Below are 24,941 nucleotides of genomic sequence, written 5' to 3' on the forward strand. Positions count from 1 at the left end.
TATAACATTCTGCTCAATGCAGAGAATCCAGTATTAGAGCATCACTAACAGATGACTCACCAACATCTGCTTGTAAACCTCAGAATGAGAAAAAGCCCTCCACTTCTCTAGGTAATTGTATACATTGTCAAACTTTTTAACTTGATTCATGGTTTATTTTGTTTTTAGCTGTGTATATTTATTGTTTTATATTTAATAATAATAATAATAATAATAATAATAATAATAATAATTCTTACCCGCCTCTCCCTTTGGATCGAGGCGGGGAACAACATTAGTACAAGAATAAACACATCTTAAAAATACTTGATTTCACATTCATCTGGGTCTGGGTAGGCCTGCCGGAAAAGGCTAGTTTTCAAAACTGTCTTAAAATCACAGAGAGAGTTCATTTTACGAACGTCCTCTGGGAGGCTGTTGCACAATCTGGGGGCAACAGAAGAAAAGGTCCTCTGGATAACAGATGTCGGCCTAGTTTTGGCTGACTGAAGTAAGTTCTCCCCAGAGGACCTGAGTGTGCGGGGCGGACAGTATGGGAGAAGGCGATCCTGCAGGTAACCTGGACCCAAACCATGTAGGGCTTTAAAGGTAATGACCAACACTTTGTACTTTGCCCAAAAACTAATTGGCAGCCAGTGGAGTGATTTTAATGTTGGGGTATTATGCTCACCCCTGGTGACCAACCTGGCTGCCATATTTTGAACTAGTTGAAGTTTCCAAACTAGGTACAATGGTAGCCCTATGTACAGCACATTGCAGAAGTCAAGCCTTGAGGTTACCAGCGCGTGCACGACTGTCTTTAGGTCTTCTGACTCTAAGAAGGGGTGCAGCTGGCATATCAGCCAAAGCTGATAGTAAGCACTCCTGGCCGTCACATCTATCTGAGCTGTCATTTGGAGCGATGGATCCAGGAGCACCCCCAAGCTGCAAACACAATATTTCAGGGGGAGTGAAGCCAAACCTAGGTCAGAGCCCTTGACAGCAAGCACCTCCATCTTGTCTGGATTCAGGTTCAGTTTGTTTTTCCTCATCCAGCCCATTACCGCCTCCAAGTATTCATTCAGAGGAGACACACTATCCTTAGCTGACGCTGTTGTCGAAGGCATAGAGAACTATATTTGGGTGTCATCAGCATACTGATAGCTTACCGTATGATTTTATGAATAAATAAGAAATAAACAAATAAACTGCTTCTACTGTCAAGACATTGCTCTTAATGTTCAACTGAAATTTACCCTCCGGTAACTTATACCCTTTGAGGTAGTGGAGAACACTCTTTACCCTAAACTCTACAATAGGCTGACCATATTTTGGAAACCAAAAAGGAGGACAATACGGCTGCTCTCAAGGAGGTGTGCCCATCCCAACATGTCCGTGAAATCAGACACGTGACCAAGGGCATGTTTGGGGGGGCACGCCCCCTTGGGGCTGGGCATGTTGGTGGGCACACACCCTTGGGGGCAGCCATGTTGTCCTCCTTTTTGGTTTCCAAAATATGGTCACCCTATGACAGCAGCTCGCCAGACTCTTAGGCCAAGAAGCGTCTTTCTGAAGACCTGCTACCTGATCCTCGCTAAACTGAAAAAGGATTGAACTTGGGACCTCCTGCATACAAAACATGTGCTCTACAACCAAGCTACGGTCCCTACCCTAAACACTATTGGCAATGCCCCCCCCCCTCACTGTATGGGCCCATTTTCCCATGACCCTCACCCATCATATTAATGATCATTTCACAAGCTTGACTGTGCCTGCTTACCCTACCCTGTACCTGTTTGCATTCTCTTCCCCTCCTTATTGTTTTACTATGATTTTATTAGATTGTAAGCCTATGCGGCAGGGTCTTGCTATTTACTGTTTTACTCTGTACAGCACCATGTACACTGATGGTGCTATATAAATAAATAAATAATAATAATAATAATAACCTCTCCATATTTGACTAGTCAACTGACCCGCCTTTCAGGCCTAACCAAGACTTTGCATTCCTTTGCAGCCAAACAACTGAATGCCCCACCGATATTGAACAGAAGCTCCATCTGAAGAGGAACAAGCCACAGGCCAAATAAAAAGAAGACCTTGAACTCAATAATAGAGACCAATAAGTGAGCAGCTCAAACCCTCCAGGACATCCACTTACCACACTCCCCCAATAAAGCCCTATTGAGACACAACAGCCTAGAAGCTACTGAACATAGAAGGAGTTCATGAAGGATACGGCTGTCAAGGTTATGATGGCTCTCTATAATTTGTAGTATTATAAGCAGCATGCTTTTCAATACCAGTTGCTGGGAACACAAGTGGGAGAATGCTGTTGCATTCATGTCCTGCTGGTGGACTTCCTAGAGGCATCTGGCTGGCTACTGTGGAAACATACAACTCTAGACTAGGTAAGCCTTAGGTCTGACTCTGCAGGGCTCTTCCTTAAGGTGCCTTCACTCTCAGTAGAGAGGCAAAGCTTGGGAAGGTGGACATCAAGCCCTTCTCTTCAGTTCTGAATCTTATGAGAGGAGAGGCCCTTGGAGCTCTCTGTCTTCTGACAGAGCTTCTGCCTGACTCAGAACTTGGCTTTTGTTAACTGCTTCCATTGCTGGTTACCACTGCCTGCTGGTGCTCATGGAGCACATCAATGGATTCTAATTATAATGGATATATGGAACCTCCAGTTTCAGAGGTAGACTATCTCTGCTGGCGCGAAACAGTGGGAGAAAACTACTTTCCTTCATTCCTTACTTGTGGGCTCCCAGGAAGCATCTTGTTGTTCATCATGGGAAACAGAATGCTGGACTAGATGGACAATTGGCCTAACCCAGCTTCAGGGATTCTTCTTATGTTCTTATGATGCAGTTACTGCTCTCTACTGCCCACCTATAATGGATGACTTTGCCCAGTAGCCTGACCGACCACATCTGACACTTGCCCTCTTGCACACCTTCTGTTCCTTTCAATGAAGCTTGCAAAAGAACACTTCCTGAGGAATTTTGCGCCATGGGCCAGATTTATCTCTTCCCCCCTCCCATTTTAAAGGGTATATACTTTGATTTTAGTGATAGAGCAGAAGGTTCAAGGTTCAATCCCAGGTATCAAAAGATAGGGTTGGGAAAGATCCCAGCTTGAAAATCTGGGGAGTTGCTGCCAGTCAGTGTATAGCACTGAGCTAGATGAACCCAGCAGCCTGATGCAGTAGGTGGCCTCTTATGTATTTTCCACCTGCAGAACACTCAGATTTTTCCTGTAAAACCTACGGTTTTTTTGTTTGTTTTGCATTCTGATGTAATGCTTTGTATATGTATTGCTCCACAGTCAATCCTTTGTGGAGAGGCAAAAAAACGTGGTTGAAATATGGCCTGAATTCAGATAAAGTGCAATCCCATAAAGAGGTGGCTGCAAAGACCAAAACTAAATGGATTTTGTTCCCCAGCTCCCCAATTTCACATGGTGAGGAAGCTTAGTAACTTTGCTCAGCTTTCCTTACCGTACCCTTCCATTTTTACCAACATGCCATCAATCTTAAATTCTTCAAAGTAACCAGACTTTGAAATCGAGGAACATGTTATAACTTGGGATTGCTGAACCTCACCCACGGATAACTTTCTGATGTTGCACCGTAATAGCTTTTCTTAAAAAAAAAGAAAAGGGGGGAAAAGTACCCACATGAGCCATCCATGTCAAGTAAGACCTCCAGTGTGCTGCATCTCCTACAATATCATCCGTGTTCAGTGAGTAACTGCTGGAATTTGGAACAAGATTGAACTTGTGCAGGTGAAGAACATCTTTCTCCCCGAAAATATGCAAGCAAAACCCTTTTGTCTTTTTCATATTTGTAGTCCCAGGATGCTTTTGCTCTGTACAAAATTGATCTCACAGTGCCTCGCCAGAGACGGAACTTCAAGAAGCAAATACTCCTGATCCGGTTCATTTGCTCAATTCTTGGTCACCATTTTATCTGACATGTATTTTTTTTTCATACTATGCAATTGGCCCCGTGTGTCTCAGGTTCTCCCTTGCTGCCCCATATCCTTTGAGCTGCTTCCTAGAAGCCCTGTGAGATGCACCTTCTCTCATTCCCTTCAGATCCTTCCACAAACTCCACATTTTTCTTTGGCTTTTGGCCCTAGTTCAAATATCATGTTACAGCCTTCTACCCCATGGTGTCCTTATCATCCCCAGTTAGCATGGGAATGGTGGAAGTTGTAGCCCAATACGTTAAACTTAAGCTCATGCCCCTGAAACAACTGCATTCCTGCTTCCCAGTTTCCCTCCCTCCACTGATGTTTCTCTGGTGTTGAATTTCCAATTGTGAGCTCCTTGGGGCAGGAACCCTGTCTTCTTGTCTAAAGCACCATGCAAATAGAAGGCACTGCACAAATAAAAGACTAATAATATTAATGCTAAAGTTTAGTGGGAGTGGGAAATCTTGTCCACATACCCAGCTTGTTTGCTTCTGAGGCCCTTTCTACACCATAGAGGGAGGGAGGGAGGGAACGGGGAGGATCTTGCAATATTCTGATCACGAGATCTTCCTCTTAGTCCACATGTGGATGCAACATCCTGAAAGGAAGAAGGGTGTTGCGCCCGCTGTTAAAAAATTTTTTTAAAGAGCTGAGCTCACGTGCACTCCAACTAAAACATAAGTTTAAAAAAAATCCCCGACCCTCCTCCCCCCGATTCCTTCCCTCTACTGATCCCTGCTACTCACAGGGAGCAGAGAAGAAACCAGGATGGGCGGCTACACGTCCTGTAGCCTCAGGACGATCCCGAGACTATGGGAAGAATCGGATTTTCCCAGATATTATTTAGCCCTGGGAAAACTTGTTCTCATTCGTCCCTCCTCCCAGGAGTCCCTGTGCGTCATTTGAACGCACAGGGACTCGGCCGTGACCAGCTCGGATTTTCGGGCTGGTGTAGCAACGGCCTTTGAAGCATCTCCCTGGCTACTGTGAGAAACTAGATGGATGTTTTGTCTGATCCAGCTGCGCTCTTATTAGTTTAATTTGCCTTCAATTATACTCCCAGGGCAGTTTACGAAAAGAACAAAAACTATGACAGAATAAATGCAATTTATTTATTGATTGCATTTTTATACCGCCCAATAGCCGAAGTTCTCTTTTATGTTTAAAATAAGCTAAAAGCTATAAAATAATAAAAGCAGCTTAAAATGTCAGGATTAACATTGCATCTCAAAGGTTTGGGAAACGGTCTTTGGCACCAAAAGAGATAATAAGGTAGGATAGCCATGTATCCTACATTACAGAGGACAGCCCTCTGTTTGAAAAACTGTCCAGTCCAAATCTGGTTTAAAGATATAGTCATAGAATCATAGAGTTGGAAGGGGCCTCTAAGGCCATCAAGTCCACCCATCTGATCAGTGCTAGAACCCACTTTAAAGCATACCTGACAGATGGCTGTCCACCTCCATCTTGAATGCCTTTAGTGTGGGAGAGCCTACTACCTCTCCAGGTAATTGGTTCCATTGTTATAGTGCTCTAACAGTCAGGAAGTTTTTCCTAGCTCCTGTCTACATGACAATGGGATTGCTTCTCACTGAATATAAACCCAAATTTTTGTTGATTAGAATCTAGGTAAAGAGCATCACACTGTAGCAGCAAAACTGATTTATCTCCTGAATTTTTTGTATAGTGCAGTTAATGCACATATGTGCACATACACACATCCGCACATACAAGGCTATGGTTGGACTACTGCAACCTTCTTCTCTCTGGCCTTCCTTCTTCTCACATCAGTCCGTTGGTTTCTGTTCACCACTCTGCCGCATCTTCTTGGCTCGCCGCTCCGACCATGTTACTCCGCTTCTGAAATCTCTTCATTGGCTTCCAATTCACTTCAGAATCCAATATAAACTTCTCCTGTTGACCTTCAAAGCTTTTCACGGTCTAGCTCCTTCCTATCTCTCCTCTCTCATCTCACACTATTGCCCCGCTCGTGCTCTCCGCTCCTCTGATGCCATGTTTCTCGCCTGCCCAAGGGCCTCTACTTCCCTTGCTCGGCTTCGTCCATTTTCGTCTGCTGCCCCCTACGCCTGGAACGCTCTTCCAGAACATTTGAGAACTACAAGTTCAACCGCAGCTTTTAAAGCTCAACTAAAAACTTTTCTTTTTCCTAAAGCTTTTAAAACTTGATGTTGTGCAGACTTCTACTGTTACTTTCTACTGTTAGTTTTACCCTACCCTGTGCCTGCTTACCCTACCCTGTGCCTGTTGGCATTCTCTTCCCCTCCTTATTGTTTTACTACGATTTTATTAGATTGTAAGCCTATGCGGCAGGGTCTTGCTATTTACTGTTTTACTCTGTACAGCACCATGTACATTGATGGTGCTATATAAATAAATAATAATAATAATAATAATAATAATAATAATAATGGATTATAGACGAGGCACGCTATAAATTTTATCTGCAGAGCTCTGCAGATTCATAGAAGAGGAAAAGCGAGTGGAGAAAGGAACTAGTCAGCAGAGGAGGATGCGAGAGGGGGACTAAACAGGTCTCCTCTCTCTTGCTGCCCGTTCCCCTCTCTTCGTTTTCATTTTAAAAGCTGTATCTACCCGTTTCCCATACAGGAGGAAAAGTGAGTGGGCAAAGGAGCGAGGCAGCAGACAAGGATATGAGAGGGGGACTGAACATGTCTCCTCTTGCGCGCTGCCCGTTCCCCCCTCTTTGTTTTCATTTTAAAAGCTCCATCTTAATTCAACATGAAAACGATGGGAAGGAACAAGTCAGCCAGAGGACGCGATAGGTGGGAAGGCGGAAAATCTGCCAATCACTTTGTCCTGCTCTCAAAGTTACGTGCACATGTCAAAATGCGATTTAACTCCCCTAAGGACACATAACTCATTAGAGGTGCAAACTCAGACATTGATCTAAAAGTTTTTAAAGATAAAGAGATGAAACTTGGCACCATGATTGCTCTTAAGGACTTTAACCATGCCAAGTTTGAATCAGATCTGTTCATCCACTGAGTTTTAGGATTTTTTTTAAGTTTGAGGTTTTAGAATTATTTTTGAATGTCACTTTTAAAGGTAACGAACTGAAAGTTGTCACTATGATAGCTCTAAAGGAGGGATTTAGCCATGCCAAATTTGAAACAGATCTGTTCATCCATTGATTTTTAGGATTTTTTTTTTTAAAGTTCAAGGTTTTAACATTATTGTTTTAAAAAACCACTGGAGCCAAATTCTTCAAATTCAGATTGTCAAACCTCCTCATAAGGGTCTTGCACCTTGAGCAGTTTCAGCCCTTGGCATCCAGGAGATCTCCAGCTTTTAGCTAAGAAGTGCTGGACGAGCAGGGCACCTTTCCTGTTGCATATTTGGTGGGCAGTTGGGTACCTGGAGCTTAGCAGAATCGAGGCATCCACAAATCAAAATGTGGGAAAAGAGGGGTCAGTCAAAGCAGGCCACAGGGCAAAACAGAACATGGGTGATGAAGGCTCATCCTTAGAGAAAAACTCTCACGACCAACAATGAGGTGCCAGTCGAAAGAGAGGCCCCCATCTTTGTGGAAGCTCAGGTACCTTAGTGGCATGGAGTGCTTTGGTTGGTGGTCCAGTTACACCCCTATATGGACTGGGATAACTTGGCCTCAGCACTGTATGCTCTAACAACCTCCAAGTTAGATTATTGGTTTGCACTCCACATGGGGCTGCCCTTCTAGATGGTTTGCGCAAAATCCAGTGGCCAGACTGATAGTGGCTACCGGGGGTTCTGAACATATAACACTCATTCTGGCCAACTTGCACTGGCTGGCTACAGTCGTGTGAAAAAGAAAGTACACCCTCTTGGAATTGTATGATTTTACATATCAGGACATAATAACAATCATCTGTTCCTTAGCAGGTCTAAAAATTAGGTAAATACAACCTCAGATGAACAACAACACATGACATATTACACCGTGTCATGATTTATTTAACAGAAATAAAGCCAAAATGGAGAAGCCATGTGTGAAAAAGTAAATACACCCTTACTGCTTCCATAGGAATTAAGATGCTAAGTAGCAGACAGGTGCTGCTAATCAAATGCCTGTGATTAATTGATCATCAGCAAGTATGACCACCTCTATAAAAGCCAAAGTTTTTTCAGTTTGCTGGTCTGGAGCATTCAGGTGTGTGTTAACACAATGCCAAGGAGGAAAGACATCAGCAATGATCTTAGAGAAGAAATTGCTGCTGCCCATCAATCTGGGAAGGGTTATAAGGCCATTTCCAAACAATTTAAAGTCCATCATTCTACAGTGAGAAAGATGATTCAAAAGTGGAAAACATTCAAGACAGTTGCCAATCTTCCCAGGAGAGGACGTCCCAGCAAAATCACCCCAAGGTCAGACCGTGCAATGCTCAGAGAAATTGCAAAAAAACCCAAGAGTTACATCACAGACTCTACAGGCCTCAGTGAGCATGTTAAATGTTAAAGTTCATGACAGTACAATTAGAAAAAGACTGAACAAGTATGGTTTGTTTGGAAGGGTTGCCAGGAGAAAGCCTCTTCTTTCTAAAAAGAACGTGGCAGCACGGCTTAGGTTTGCGAAGTTGCACCTGAACAAACCACAAGACTTCTGGAATGATGTCCTTTGGACAGACGAGACCAAAGTGGAGAAGTTTGGCCATAATGCACAGCACCACGTTTGGTGAAAACCAATCACAGCATATCAGCACAAACACCTCATACCAACTGTCAAGCACGGTGGTGGAGGGATGATGATTTGGGCTTGTTTTGCAGCCACAGGACCTGGGAACCTTGCAGTCATTGAGTCGACCATGAACTCCTCTGTATACCAAAGTATTCTAGAGTCAAATGTGAGGCCATCTGTCCGACAGCTAAAGCTTGGCCGAAATTGGGTCATGCAACAGGACAATGATCCCAAGCACACCAGCAAATCTACAACAGAATGGCTGAAAAAGAGAAGAATCAAGGTGTTGCAATGGCCCAGTCAAAGTCCAGACCTCAACCCGATTGAAATGCTGTGGCGGGACGTTAAGAGAGCTGTGCATAAACAAATGCCCTCAAACCTCAATGAACTGAAGCAACGTTGTAAAGAAGAGTGGGGCAAAATTCCTCCACAACGATGTGAGAGACTGATAAAGTCATACAGAAAACAATTACTTCAAGTTATTGCTGCTAAAGGTGGTTCTACAAGCTATTGAATCATAAGGTGTACTTACTTTTTCACACATGGTTTCTCTATTTTGGCTGTATTTCCGTTAAATAAATCATGACACGGTGTAATATGTCATATGTGTTGTTGTTCATCTGAGGTTGTATTTACCTAATTTTTAGACCTGCTAAGGAACAGATGATTGTTATTATGTCCTGATATGTAAAATCATACAATTCCAAGAGGGTGTACTTTCTTTTTCACACGACTGTATATGTAAGCCCAATTCAAGGTGGTAGTTTTGACCTATAAAGACTTATATGCCTTGGTACCTAAATAACTGACAGAGTGCCTCTTTGAACATACCCATACACTTCAATCATCATCTGAGGCCTTCCTTCAGGTGCCTCTTCCAAATAAGGTTTGGAGGCTGGCAACAGGAAAGACATACTTTTTGGTGTTGGAATGCTCTCCCCAATAAGAGCAACTGTAGCTCTTTCTTCCCAGGAAAGTGGGGATCAATCCCTCCCACTTTCTACTCTGTAATTGCAAGGTCATCTCCATTCCCTCAGTCTCAATGGCTTATTGCTGTGGGAGGCCAGAGGCTGAGTCCTGCAACCCTGTCTCCCCTGCTCTGACACTTGAGGCTTTTTAAATTAGATAAAGAGACGATTAAGTGGGGGCATGACATAAAATGATGCATGGTGTGGAGAAAGTAGATAGAGAGGAGGTTTACTCCCTCACAAAATACCTGAAATTCAGCTGTTATCTAATGAACCAGGGGCAGACAGAAGGAAAGACGTCTTCAAACAATGCAGTGTTGATTTATGGAAATCACTGCTACACAGGTGTAGGTGTGGCCTTTAGTTTAGGCAATATCTATAATCATCATGACAATAGCCATTCATAGCCTTATCCTCCATGAATTGGTCTACTTTTAAAGCCATCCAAGTTTGGTGGGCATCACTACTTCTTGTCTCAACAATTTCCACAAAGTTTCATTGGATGGCCCCAAGATATAGTTATTAAGAATGAGGGAGTAAAAAACTCTAACATATCTCCCTTTCTCATCTTTTCTCTAAAGTAGGGTGACCATATTTGGGAAACCAAAGAAGAGGACACCTAGTGTGTGTATGGGGAAGCAGCTTTCTGAGTCCTGCAGAAAGTACGTTATTCCCCCGCCACCTTAAAGAACCCGATTGGAGTGGAGGAGGGGAAAGGATTTCATTCTGCACCCCCACCATCCACTCCAATGGGGGCCTTTTCTATAATGTCCACGAATGACCCACTTTCCCCTTTAAGATCTCAATTGGAGCTCGGGGTGGGGGAATGATGTGCCTCAAGAAAGCATGTCACTCCCTCCTGCCATGCTAATGGCAGCCTTAAAGGGGAAGGTGTGTCATTCCAGGACATTATTGAAAATTCTAGAAAATCCCCCCTGACACCATGGAAAGAACAAAAACCAGGACAAATCCGGGGAAATCCTGACAGTTGGTCACCCTACTCTAAAGCAAAAAGGCCCAAACAATACAGGCATTTTTTGTAGGGGAGATGCTCCATTTTGGTTGTCTTTTTCTTCTCCTTTTCTAGCTCCAAAAAATACTTTTTAAGATGCAGGCATGCAGAACTGTAGACAATTTTTGAAGCATGACTGTAACACAGATTTGTATAGCGGCATTATGATTCTGGTTTTAGATCCATTTCCTAATAAATCACTTGAATGAAGTTCACCTTTTTCATACTTGGTCGACATTTTTAGCCAACTATAGTCTCATGATTTCTTGCATGGAAATACCTGATGTGATAGAACAGAGGCAGGGAGAAGGTAGATCAAGATTTACTGATAGATTAGTTGATTTGCAGTAGATCAACAGGGTTCTTCAACTCCCAATAGTTTAATAGTAGCAATTTTTAGTTCTAAATTAGAATGCATGATCTATAGTAACTCAGATAAGTTTTGTATTTAGTTAGGCAAGTCACCCGGTGTATGGCTCATGGGGTTTAAAAGCAGGCATGGATGAGAGATCACTGAGACTTCCATGTTACACCAGGACATACGTATAACAAATGGTTTTTTTTTTTAAAATGTGGTGATTGCAGGAATTAAAAGACACACAATCACTCTGACTTGGCAACTATCTCCTAAGGTTACAGCAAACACATGGCATATACATAATATAAGATTAGAAGTAGCAACTGTGACTCCTGCCAATTAGTGCAATGTTCTGAGTTAGTCCCATTAAATACACACCATTGTAAGAATAAGTGTGTGATATTGTGAGTCTACAAGGTATAAGACAGATGACTCTGGATTTTGATTAATACATTTACGGCTAGATCCTGAATTTCCTCAGAAGTACATCCCTTTGATATTGGTGGAATTTACTTCTAAGTATTTTTTTTAGGATCCCAGCTTGGAAGCAGAATGACAGAATTTAGTAAATGCTCATAGAATCGCTGGAGCCTTTTAAAGTTACAGTGAAGGTACTGAGCATCATTTTTTGCTATCTTTGTTATTCCTCAACTTTTTTTATTTTGCATTTGGAGATTGTCTATATGCATAGCCAACTTTGTTGACAATTAGAGATTTTACGTAGGTTGTTAATTGTTCAACAGTTTCATGGATCAAAGCCAAACAGAAATGAAAAATAACTTAATGTCAAAATTCAGATTTTGCTATATAGCTTTAAGAGTAGAAGATGAAGCTCCTCTTTTAGATTGGCAAAGATAATGTCGGGGAAAATAAGAAACATGCAGCCTGATCCTAAGCATGTTTAAAATGGTTAATCTCACTGCACTCAATGTTAGTTCCTCCCTGGTAAATGTACTTAGGATTTTTGCCTTAATAGCATCTGCATAATGAAACTGTGCAAAGTGCATACACCCATTAGCAAAACACAGAAGATTCTAAGATTCTGAAGACATCCTCAAGCCACTGTACAAAACACCAGATATGGAGTCTTGCCAAACAAACAGCTGATGATGTCCTGGTTTAGAAAAATGGTTGGGAGACCTCCCAACATCTCGTTCAACAGCAACCTGCCAGAGAAAGATCGATGCCTCTCCTCATGGGCTCAGAATTATTATTATTATTATTTTAAAAAGCCAACAACAACAACTAGCAAAACAAATTTCCAGCTCACTTCTTGCAGCCTGTGTCTGGCATTCCTGAAGAATCCACAAGTGCCCTGTTGGCCTAACCAAGCTCAACCCTTCACAGAACCCCGGTGAAAAAAAAGGCGGCACCTACCGTACTGTAGTGCTGCATTGGGTTGCTAACGTACAGCATTTTAGTCTTCTTGGGATTTAAAAGTAACAGTGCAACTCCCTGCCGCTGGAGTCATGGGGTCAAGGAGTGAATGTTGAAGCAGCAAGGGCATTAAGCTGCACGCAAAGATAGCTGGTGAAGTGCCTGTGTGTGCGAACAGAGAAAGGGCAGCACAGAGATGTGGGCTGGCTACTTAGGTGGCTGGCTATTTTGCTTTCTTCTCTCCCACCCCCCACCCCGCAGCCTCATTCTGTCAACTAGTTGCATCTAACAACAAAACCCATACCCACCCCTTTCTCTCTCTCATGACTATTCATTAAAGGAGAAGGCAGGCCTAGACTTGCCCAGTGATGTATTGGACAGTACCAATGATTCTCAGTGGGAAGGGGGAATGGAGTGCAGAGTGGGTTTCCTTCTGCAGAATTAAATTTAGACAGATTTAATTCCCATTTTCCTCTGCCTGCAAAAGCTGCTTAAAACAGTCTTCAGAGTTAAATGCCACCAAGGCTGCATCTTTCATCAACATCATGAAATTTGCATTTGTCGGTAAAATGGAATGATTTGGAAATTGTTCCATGGAGCTGAACAAGGTCTATTCCCAGGATGAATTATGATCGATCATAAAAATCTACACTTTGAAAAGCGCAACCACAATCACAACAACAAATACCCAAATTACTACAAAACAGGTATAAATTATGCTATTTCCATAATTTGAATTGACTTTCATTGCATCAATTCCACAAGTTGACATGCCATAATTCAGCTCCAGCCTTCTGTATTTTGACCTATAACGTGCCTTTCCTTTTATCAAAGACCTTTGTTCACATATACACACCCAGTGTTACGGGGTGCTTGAAGTTAAACAGTGTTAGATAGCTTTCTCTGACGATGTGTATAAAAGCGCTAATAAAGTAAGTTGATTTGAACATCTTTCAAACTGGCTCAATCCTTCATTTTTGCCCCCAATATTAAATGCTGTATTACCATGTTTTATCTGTATAAGGCAACTCTGCTTTAAGTCATGCCAGAACACCTGCATCCTTGCTATTAACTCCAACCTGAGATCGGAGATAATATGAGGGATTCCTCCAGAAGGCAGGGATTGGCTTCCACCACCCCGCCATGAAGATCCCATGGAGGCTTCATGGGCCAATTGCAGACCCTCTGTAGGCTGGACTACAAGGCCTGCATGATGGAAGTCCCCCATCCCTGCTTTAAGGAATGCTTTTTGCTGTAAGGGCAGAGCAACACATTCCAAAACAAACAGACCTTTCCAAATACCTGTTTGTTGGTTGTTAGTAATGTAGGAGTTACATTTGCAGGGGAGGATTGGCAGATGCAAGAGGTTTCTTTAACTCTTCCCTGCTGGTTCATTTCCCTCAGCAGCTATCATTTGGAAGAGAAGGCTATCTGTGGTTACTAATCCAGATGGCTCCAGTATCAGTGGCAGTACTAGTAACTGCACCACATGAGTGGAGGGTACTATTGTGCTCATGTCCTGCTTGTAGGCTCCCCACAGGCATCTGTTTAGCCATTGTGAGAACAAAATGATGGACTAGATAAGCGGTTCTCAACCTGTGGGTCGGGACCCCTTTGGGGGTCGAACGACCCTTTCACAGGGGTCGCCTAAGACCATTGGAAAACACATATTTCCAATGGTCTTAGGAAACTGTATTGACTGAACTATGTCATGTATCATCTTTTGTATTATGTATTATTTTCATTAGCAAACCATCCCATGACAATGAATCGTGTAGAGAAGAACGAAAATAATTTTACGGTTGGGGGTCACCACAACATGAGGAACTGTATTAAAGGGTCGCGGCATTAGGAAGGTTGAGAACCACTGGACTACATAGACCTTTAGTCTGATTCAGCAAAGCTCTTATGTTCTTAACTCGTTCTAATCAGCCTAGCTTATTTCTAATGTCAGAGTTGACTGGAAGAAGAAAAAGGTGGGATGACCACCATCCGGATGCCATTAGCATCCCTCCTGCTGGGAGAGGACACAAAAGAGACATAGCCCAGGTAGACTTATTGAGCTTTACCACTGTTTCCTACCTTCTACCTGTGGCTGCCCCTTGGAAGAGACTTTATAGGGCTGGAAAGCATTGCCTCTTTGCAGGACCAGACCCCTGAGTGTGCACTCTCTCCAACCTTGTACTCCTTTCGGCGACTCCTGAACACATCTTTATTCCAAGAAGCCTTTCTTTAACATGCAGCCTTGGATTACTGTCATTGCTTCTTTTAAATTTTGTTTTAACTGTTTTATTCTGTTTTTATTTTCATTTCACCTTGTACACCACTCCGAAATTTTTCAATGGGGAGCGGTATATAAATATTTTAAATAAATAAATAAATAAATAAGAGACCTTCTGCCAGCTGCAAGACATTGCATCAACTCCTGCAGGTTGGTCCACTACTGAAGGTGAGGGCCACCCAGTCTGTTGGACAGATGGTGGGAGGGGAGGGACTATACATGTTCCTTATGTATATAAAGTAGTATTAGACATACAATTATTGCCTGCCGGCAGGAGAAGCTATTTTTAAAAAGGCGGAGAGACTGGGAGGGAATGGGCAGTAGAGGGCAGAGGAATATATGGTGGCAGGAGTCAGCTGGATCACTACGGGAGTCTTTCTTCCATAAGCAGGTCTGAAGCCAGATTGAAACAGATCTAGATAATCTGTCCCATCCAGAAATCCCTGGAGCTGAGAAGCCAACCAACCCTCCAGCACCTTGTCCAAGAATGGAACATTGGAGACTGGCAGGAAGGTATTCTAGTATTATATCCATACAGGGTTTGGGCCAGATTTCAAGGGGCTCTTGGGCATGATGTTGCCAATGAGCCCCTACTGCCAGATTACTGATCGCAAGTTGAATATGAGCCAACAGTGCGATATGGCTGCAAGAAAGGCAAATGCTATACTGTACCACCACCCTGCAGCTAGTGGGCCTCTCCTACACCAGCTAAGCAATCATTCATCACACCAGATGTTGACTTCCATTTCCTCAGCAATGGAAGACCTCTTGCATAGGAGTAAAGTTAGTCCTTTGTTCCCACCTGTGCTGGCCACCCACCATGTTAAATAGGGTGACCAGATGCACAGGGAAACCCCAGAGACCTCCGGAAAAACAGAGGTCTCTGGGGCAACTGGGACTGGGCCCCAATTCACTGGGGAAAAGGGCCGGTGCACGTGTTCTCAGATTTCCGGGAAAGCATGCACCACCCCTCCCAGAGCTGCTCTAGCCTTCGGTTGGGCGGGCGTGGTGGCGCCTGCCCAGCCAAAGGCTAGAGCGATGCTGAGGGCAGGGGGCAGCGCATCCATTCTCAGTCTTCCGGGAACGCATGCACCAACCCTCCCAGAGCCACTCTAGCTTTTGGCTGAGTGGACCCAACTGTGCCTGCCCAGCCGAAGGCTAGAGTGACACTGGGGGCATGGGGTACATTCTCAGATTTCCGGGAACGCGTGCACCAGGCCCCCGCCTCCCCCCAGAGCAGGAAAAGGGCAAAATTGGCCCTGCAGGGAAGAGCTGGAAGACACATCCCAGCACAGTAATAGATATTAAGGAGAGCTTTAAGCATACCAAATTTGAATCAGATTGGGTCATCTGTTGATTTTTTATGATTTTTTTACATTCCCCCCCTTAAATCCACTTCCTGGTTTGCGAAGGATCTTGCCGCCCGGTAGCAACAACAATGCTGACAGCTTAGCGCTGTAGGGACAATTCGACGGAAACAGGTACGTGGGATGAAGCTATCAGGCAGTACATTTCAAATCTGATTACTATGACTCGAGGTTGAGTGCCCTCTACTGGTTTGTGTCCTAGTGTTCTGTGCTCTCTCTCTCTATGTCGTCCATTTTGATTGTAGTTTTTAAGTTTAGAGTTGTCAAGCACTTTATTAGGAATCCCACTACATCTTCCCCTTCCTCAGATTCCGGCAGGCCACGGATCCTAAAATTGTAATGGCAATTCCTGTCTTCCTGCTCCTCTAGCCTCATTTGCAATTCCCTAGTTATCTGTCATTTTTTTTATTTTTGACTCTCGCGCAAGGCATGCATGATGGGATGAGGCCTCTTGTTCATGGCCTCATTAGCAGTACTTGAAATCCCTGCAAGTTGCACTGAGACTGAGTCTAAGGTCATCTCAATAGGAGAGAGTTCTTTCTTAAGGACTGCAGTCCAATCTTCTGCTAAATCTGCCCTGAGTTGTTGACTTAGAGAAAGTATGTCAATTTCTGCTGCAAGGGTGTTAGTCCGTTTTGTGCCCTTTGAAGCTTTCCGCCTGCCCTTCGCCATGTCAGTTCCCTCTTCCTTGCTGAGGCCTTCTGAGCTGTCAGCAACTATATCGGAACAGAAGTTGAGTTTCGGTACCTTACCATATCGCCCACTTGCTCTTTGTTGCATCTCTTATCTGAGGAGAGTAGATCAAAATTGCTGTTATCAGTGCCTAAAAGGAGCCTGAGGTCTATAGAGCTAAGCAGTTATGCCTCCATTTTGCTTGGTGGCAAGCCACCCTGTTGTAAGCCATTCTGAGTAGTACATTGGCAATAGAAAGGCAAGATAGAAAACTCTATATAAAGAAAATTATTTTTGAAATTTGCTGCTACACAATGTGGTGATGGCTGGCTTACATGGAGGAGGAGGAGGCCTAGTCATCAGCCTGTTCCGAAGACACCTTAAACCATGGCTTTAACCACGATAATGTTTTTACCTTATTCACCATGGTTAAAGCTTTGGTTTAAGGTGTCTTCTGAACAGGGCCATCATGATGGCTAAATCAGTAGAACCTCTATGCTTAGAGACAGTCTTACTCTGAATATCCTATTCCACGGACAAGCAACAAGGGAGCTTCCCACCTTCATGTTCTACTTGAGAGCTTTGAAGAACCATCTGGCTGATTATAGTTGGAAACAGAACTGTGGGTTACATTAATCCTAGTCTGATCAAGCAGAGGCAAGCAATCTTATATTCTTACAGTGCAAACATGTATTCTTACTCAAAAGTAAGTCTCACAATGTATCTATTATTTATATTTGTTACATCCCTACAAAACAAGTTTCCTGGGTGTTTCATGAAATAATTTTAAAAACAGAATAATACAATAACTAATCCAACTTTGCATCCAATCCAGCAGAAAAGCCCAACTACACAAATACCAACACAATGAAATGCAATATAATCTGAAGGAACTAAAAACAACCAGTTAATAATTTCAAACGGACTAAAACAATAAGATCTTAAAATACCAAGGAGAACAAAAAAGTCTTAGTGTGGCATCAAAAGGTGTGAGAGCCAGGTAAACTTCCCTATGGAGAGCATTCCACAGTTGTGGGGCCACCAGTGAAAAGCCTTTCTCACTCAAGGCCACCCTCCAAATTTCAGATTGAGGGAGGACTCTGTCGTGTATCAAGACCTTGAACACTCATCCATAGTGGTACCTGACCCCTTTTCCCGAGAGGAGGCTCCAGAATTAACAGCTCAGGAAGAGGATTCAGTCATCACAAGGCTCAGTTCTTTGGGATGATTCCAGGAGGAGTCAGCTCTCTTGTGTCCAAAGGAGGTTTTCTTGTTATCTTCTGATCCTGAGGACATATGACACAATCCCATGCCATTGCAGCTTGAGGCTGTTAAAACAGGCCATGCCCCTTTAAGAGACAAAGCCTCAATCCGAATAAAGACAGAGCCAACCAGACTAGAGATAGTAAACTCTTATTTAAAGCTCAGACTTAATCTGCTACTTGTTGAAGCAATGTACAGACAATCCTGTCTGGCCTCCAGCTCCAGTTGGAGTTTTCCATGGTGCTGAGTTCCCTTAGTTCCATGAAAAGGTTAACCCAACCTGATCCTTCTAAAGATCTGGCCCATAGCAGAATCCTGGCTACAGGGCAAAGCATCAACAGAACCCATGGCCTGAAATGATACACATGGAGAGAAGAGTTGCCGTAGATAGCCTTAAGACAGGGATACTAAACCTCAGACCTGTGGCCCAAATATGGTCCTCCTGGGTTCCCAGCAGGGTCCTATGGGATTCCCTAGAGGGCCACACACCCTTCCCCTGGCTTCACCACCTTTCCCCCTAACCAACAATTGTTTAGCAATTTTCTGGCTCTTGTGCAGTTTTTCCCCCATTCTAAATTTATTTATTAAATTTATTTATTTATTTATTAAATTTATATACCGCCCCATAGCCGGAGCTCTCTGGGCGGTTACAAAAGTAAAGGGTTGAAATGCTTCTCCTAAGAGCTTTAAGCAAAAATGTGCTCATATAGTTCTGCATCCCTGCCTTAAAGGATTTGTAGACATATGGGAGGAGGAGGTGTTCCATCAGGTGCTGAGGTCCTGAGCAAAACCAACACTTTGGGCCCAGAAATGAATCAAATGTGTGGATAAAACTGCAGCCATGCAGTGAAGTCCTATGCATGTTTATTCAGAAGTAAGTCCCGTTTCCGGTGCACCCTTTATTCAATGCAGCACTGCACTTTTTTGGTTCCTGGTGGAATGGGTTCTAATACCTAGGCAAATCAACAAATAAAGTGCTTTTACTTTGTTGACGTGCTCCATCTACTGTATGTTAAAATGATAGAATATTTTCATTCTGCTTGTCAGGACAGGCAACAGAAGTACGATTCTTCTAACTGAGAGGAGTTTGACTGTATGGTGGAGGTGGACAAACAAAAAGTTACATTGGCTCTCCCTCTTGGGGCCCAGCTTCCCATTCCCACAGCGACTGCACTTCCAACCTGATAAGACTTCATGATCGTGGCCATCCCTAAAAGTAACCCCAGGCTAGTCAAAAGAACAAAAGGTGCTTCCAAATGAAGAGGTCCTGCTACGAATTATCAAGAGAGGTTGTGCAGGTCTTCCATCTTTTCTCCTTCATGAATTTTCCGTGGGAAGAAAAAAGAGAGAAGGAACCATGGAAACAACAGGGGGGTTACGAGTGGAAGATGACATTATCTAGATCCTAGTGTCTCTGCAGAGGCCACCAGTGAGGGAGGAAGCAGCAGCCAGGCACCTCTCCACCGTGCCTGGGTCCAGCTCCAGCTGAGAGCCCCCTCCCTCCTGCTACCCACTGTCTCTGCAGAGGCCACCAGTGAGGGAGGAAGCAGCAGCCAGGCACCTCTCCACCGTGCCTGGGTCCAGCTCCAGCTGAGAGCCCCCTCCCTCCTGCTACCAACTGTAACTGCAGAGGCCACCAGTGAGGGAGGAAGCAGCAGCCGGGCACCTCTCCACCGTGCCTGGGTCCAGCTCCAGCTGAGAGCCCCCTCCCTCCTGCTACCAACTGTCTCTGCAGAGGCCACCAGTGAGGGAGGAAGCAGCAGCCAGGCACCTCTCCACCGTGCCTGGGTCCAGCTCCAGCTGAGAGCCCCCTCCCTCCTGCTACCAACTGTCTCTGCAGAGGCCACCAGTGAGGGAGGAAGCAGCAGCCAGGCACCTCTCCACCGTGCCTGGGTCCAGCTCCAGCTCAGAGCCCCCTCCCTCCTGCTACCAACTCTCTCTGCAGAGGCCACCAGTGAGGGAGGAAGCAGCAGCCAGGCACCTCTCCACCATGCCTGGGTCCAGCTCCAGCTGAGAGCCCCCTCCCTCCTGCTACCCACTGTCTCTGCAGAGGCCACCAGTGAGGGAGGAAGCAGCAGCCAGGCACCTCTCCACCATGCCTCGGTCCAGCTCCAGCTGAGAGCCCCCTCCCTCCTGCTGTCAACTGTAACTGCTGAACTTTGCAACTAAGATTGTAGTGCCTGAATTTGCTTTCTTTTTCCCCCTCCTCCTCCTCCCTCCCAATCCCCTTTCCTTTTGTGTCATGTCTTTTAGATTGTAAGCCTGTGGGCAGGGACTGTCAAGAAATATTTTTGTAAGCCGCCGTGAGAGCCTTTTTTGGATGAATGGCGGCATAAAAATCCTTAAATAAATGAAAATAAATAAAAAATAAATCCCCCTCCCCCATAAATGAGGCAGAGCAATGGCACAATAAAAGGCTTTCTGGAAGCACCCTAAGTCAATGCCAGTTTCCAGCTGAGTATATTTATTCAAGAACCAAGAAGAGAGGTTCAAAAACAGTTCACTTCTTTAAAAAATAAAACATGAATTGTACAATTACCCAAGTAAATAGCAAGGAAGGAGTTTTAAAAACCCATAGCAAATGTAGATTCGCCAGGCAGCAACAGCTATACCTATATCCTAGGAATAACTCACCAAAGCAATTTGCAGGTTTGTGGGGCACCTGGGGATCTACAATGTGGAAGAATTTAGTCCTCTTTGCCAGCTACTAAAAAAAGGGGGGGGGGATTTCACAGACACAGGTATATCTGGGAAACTCTCAGAGAAGGATTGAAAATCCACTAATGTGACCATATGGAAAGTTGGACAGGGCTCCTGTATCTTTAACAATTGTATTGAAAAGGGAATTTCAGCACGTCATTTGAGACCAGGATAATTGTTAAAGATACAGGATCCCTGTCCTCCTTTCCATATGGTCACCCTAATTGATGATCTCCAATCAAGGAGAAGACGAGGACAAAACTTTTGAGAAACAAATTGCCAGTGTTTCAAGGAAGTGTTTTGTAGTAGTGATGGGGGACTTCAATTACCCTGATATCTGTTGGGAGACAAATACTGCCAAAAGCGGCCCTTCCAAGAAATTCCTGACATGTGTGGGTGATAACTTTCTCCTACCGAAAGTGGAAGAAGGATTGGTAATCCTTGACTTGATATTGACCAATAGGGATGACTTAGTGGATAAAGTGGCAGTTACGGGAACTCTGGGGGAAAGTGACCACGTCATACTTGAATTCTTGATTATGAAGGAGACAAAAGTTGAATGTAGCCTTACACGTACTCCGGATTTTAGGAAAGCTGATTTTATTAAACTCAGAACTATGATAAGTAAGGTCCCATGGCAAGTGAGCCTAATGAGAAAAGGAGTGCAGGATGGGTGGGAGTATTTAAAAAATGAAATTTTAAAGGGACAGTTACAAACAATTCCAACAAGGAGAAAAGATAGAAGACAACAGAAGAAACCAATGTGGCTCCACAAAAAGCGTAGAGATGACCTGAAAACAAAAAGGAATACATATAGGAAGTGGAAGGAAGGCCAGGCTACAAAAGAAGAGTACAGACAAGTGGCGCAGAAGTGCTGAAATGGCGTCAGGAAGGCTAAAGCTGAGAATGAGCTGAGATTAGCGAGGGATGCTAAAAGCAATAAAAAGGCTTTCTTCAGATATGTGAGTAGTAAAAGACAGAGGAAAGAAATGGTGGTTCAACTGCTTAATGAGGATGGCAAATTGATAACAGATGACAAAGAAAAGGCTGAAGTGCTCAATTCCTACTTTGCCTCAGTCTTCTCCCAAAAGCGGATCTATGACCTCGCTGGAAAAAGTGAAGCAGAAGTTGAGGGGGAGGATTGCAGTTTGAGATTGATAAATAAATGGTCAAGGAACACCTAATTTCCTTGAAGGAGTTCAAATCTCCAGGGCCCGATGAACTGCATTCTAGAGTAATGAAGGAGCTAGTGGAAGAACTCTCAGTACCTTTGTCTATTATCTTTGCAAAATCATGGAAGACGGGTGAGGTGCCGGACGACTGGAGGAGGGCTAATGTTTGTCCCTATCTTCAAAAAGGGCAAAAAGGAGGAACCTGGGAACTACAGACCAGTCAGTCTGACATCCATCCCTGGGAAAATTCTGGAGCAGATTATATTAGATTAGATTAGATTACAGTCAATCTGTAAACACCTTGAAATCAATGCAGTGATTACTAGAAGCCAACATGGATTTGTCAGGAACAAGTCCTGTCAGACTAATTTGATCTCATTTTTTGATCGGGTAATCTCCCTTGTGGACTGTGGGAATGCTGTGAACGTCATATATCTTGACTTCAGCGAAGCTTTTGACAAAATGCCCCATGATATTCTGATTAACAAACTAGCTAAAAGTGGGCTAGATGGAACAACTATTAGGTGGATTCACAGTTGGCTACAGAATTGGACTCAAAGAGTACTTATCAATGGAACCTTCTCAAATTGGGGAGAGGCAACGAGTGGGGTGCCGCAGGGCTCAGTCGTGGGCCCAGGCTCTTCTAAATTTTTATTAATGATTTGGATGAGGAGGTGCTGGGAACGCTTATCAAATTTGCAGATGACACAAAATTGGGTGGGATAGCTAATACCCTGGAAGACAGAAACAAACTTCAAAGTGATCTTGATAGGCTGGAGTGCTGGGCTGAAAACAACAGAATAAAATTTAACAGGGATAAATGCCAGGTTCTACATTTAGGAAATAGAAGCCAAATGCACAGTTACAAGATGGGGGATACTTGGCTCAGCAATACTACAAACGAGAAGGATCTTGGAATTGTTGTAGATCACAAGCTGAATATGAGCCAACAGTGCGATATGGCTGCAAGAAAGGCAAATGCTATTTTGGGCTGCATTAATAGAAGTATAGCTTCCAAATCACTTGAGGTACTGGTTCCTCTCTATTTGTCCCTGGTTAGGCCTCATCTAGAGTATTGCGTCCAGTTCTGGGCTCCGCAATTCAAGAAGGACGCAGACAAGGTGGAGCGTGTTCAGAGGAGGGCAACGAGGATGATCAGGGGTCTGGAAACAAAGCCCTGTGAAGAGAGACTGAAAGAACTGGGCATGTTTAGCCTGGAGAAGAGAAGATTGAGGGGAGACATGAGAGCACTCTTCAAATATTTAAAAGGTTGTCACACAGAGGAGGGCCAGGATCTCTTCTCGATCCTCCCAGAGTGCAGGACACGGAATAACGGGCTAAAGTTAAAGGAAGCCAAATTCCAGCTGGACATCAGGAAAAACTTCCTGACTGTTAGAGCAGTACGACAATGGAATCAGTTACCTAGAGAAGTTGTGGGCTCTCCCACACTAGAGGCCTTCAAGAGGCAGCTGGACAACCATCTGTCAGGGATGCTTTAGGGTGGATTCCTGCATTGAGCAGGGGGTTTGACTAGATGGCCTTGTAGGCACCTTCCAACTCTGCTATTCTATGATTCTATAGTTTATTTATTACACTTATATACCGCCCCCATAGCCAGAAATTCTAAAATTGAAATAAAAACATGTCAGTTTCACTATGTTCACTCAAAAGGCCATTCTGTTCTACTGTATTTGCACATCCATCTTCAGTTGTTGTTGTTTTAAAAAACACACCAAGAAAGATTGTAGTATTTTAAAATATATCTTTTTTTAAAAATATATATATATATATATATATTTTCATAGGTCGAAAGAGAAGTGTGAAAACCGAAGGATAACTGCATTCCAGTATTAGCTGGGGAAGTGTGGTGAAAAATGTAGACTTAAGAAATTCCTTGAGCATCCCTATTATGGACTGCCCAACCTTGCAAGTGTCTTCACTTCCCAGAATGGCGTTTGGTATTTTAGAAAGGGTAGCTCGTCATGTCAAGCAAGCTCATGATCACTGTAGCTCCATTGTCTGGATGGGGCAAAGCAGCATGATTTCTTCTCCCTGCCTGTACCAGTGGATTTGCTTGCAGTGCAGTGCTAGAGGCTGCTCTTTGAAGCAATAGGCCATCCTTCCCCAATGTAGTGTCCATCACAAATTTGGGACTACAATTCCCATCAGTCCCAGCCAGCATGGATAATGGTCAGGAATGAGGAGAATTGTAGTTCAAAGCATCTGATGGGTGTCACACTGAAGAATGCTGCTGTAGCCCTTTCATACTACTTAGGTATTTATTACATTTCTAAACCACCCAATAGCTGAAGCTCTCTGAGTGGTCCAACATTGAATCATCTGGTGGATCTAAAGGCTAGACCGTCTTGAGTCTAAAGGCTCTACTTGTGAGAAAATGTATTAGTGGATTTCTTGCTTACAGTTGTAAAGAACAGGAGTCAGCAATTTATCAGAAACAGGAGAGGTAATTTTGAGAGAACTTGTCTGGCTCATCTACCAGCCCAGAACTTGGCTAGTGCAAACACATCCATAGGCCAAATCCACACATACAACAGAATGTTGTAGAGTCTTGAAATAGTAGAGCAAAGAGTACCAATTCAGGCTATGGGTGGAGGATACAATTTCTGAATGCTCCTTGATACAGAATTTACCTACCATTACTGAATCGTTCATGCTTCGCATCTGAAAGACATCCATGGCGACGTCTGTGTGGTTAGAAGTTTCAGTGCCCCCTGTGTGCTCCGATTGGGGGAGGTCAAAGTAAGTACTGTCAGGTTCCCTGTATAAAGAAGACAACATAGTGTTTAAACATTTGGTCTGATCTCAGTCCAAAGCAGCCTTCAAAAAATCAGTCTCGCTCTCTCTGGAAAAAGAAGGCTGCTCAAAAAGAACCTCTGTGAGATTTCTGCCTGGAACAAGATGCCATGAATTTAATGCTGGCCATGTAGTTTAGTGTTCCTGGCTTAGTCATTGAAGATGAATAGTTTTGTTTCAGCTGTGGTGCAGGTAGGTGGTGATAAATGCCCTCCCACTTTCCCTTGAGCCCTGTGCCCCAAGTGGGTTGTCTGGGGTGCATGCCTGCCCCTAAAATGTGGCACTGGCACATATACATACATGCATAC

General features: G+C 43.8%; 1 protein-coding gene across 2 annotated transcripts in view; it reads right to left on the reverse strand.

The window, feature by feature from the left end:
* TP73 (tumor protein p73) overlaps nt 1–24,540 on the reverse strand; it is a 109,555-nt gene extending 85,015 nt beyond the window's left edge. The window contains exon 1 of one of the 2 annotated variants that reach the window (XM_063145376.1): nt 24,475–24,540. In XM_063145376.1, coding sequence (XP_063001446.1) covers nt 24,475–24,516 — 42 coding nt within the window. In that variant the 5' untranslated portion in view covers nt 24,517–24,540. The remainder of the gene's footprint in view (nt 1–24,474) is intronic. The other variant, XM_063145375.1, reaches the window with a different exon arrangement.
* Nucleotides 24,541–24,941: the final 401 nt, after the last annotated feature.

This window comes from Elgaria multicarinata, chromosome 20 (assembly GCF_023053635.1).
Source record: "Elgaria multicarinata webbii isolate HBS135686 ecotype San Diego chromosome 20, rElgMul1.1.pri, whole genome shotgun sequence".
Lineage (NCBI taxonomy): Eukaryota > Metazoa > Chordata > Lepidosauria > Squamata > Anguidae > Elgaria > Elgaria multicarinata.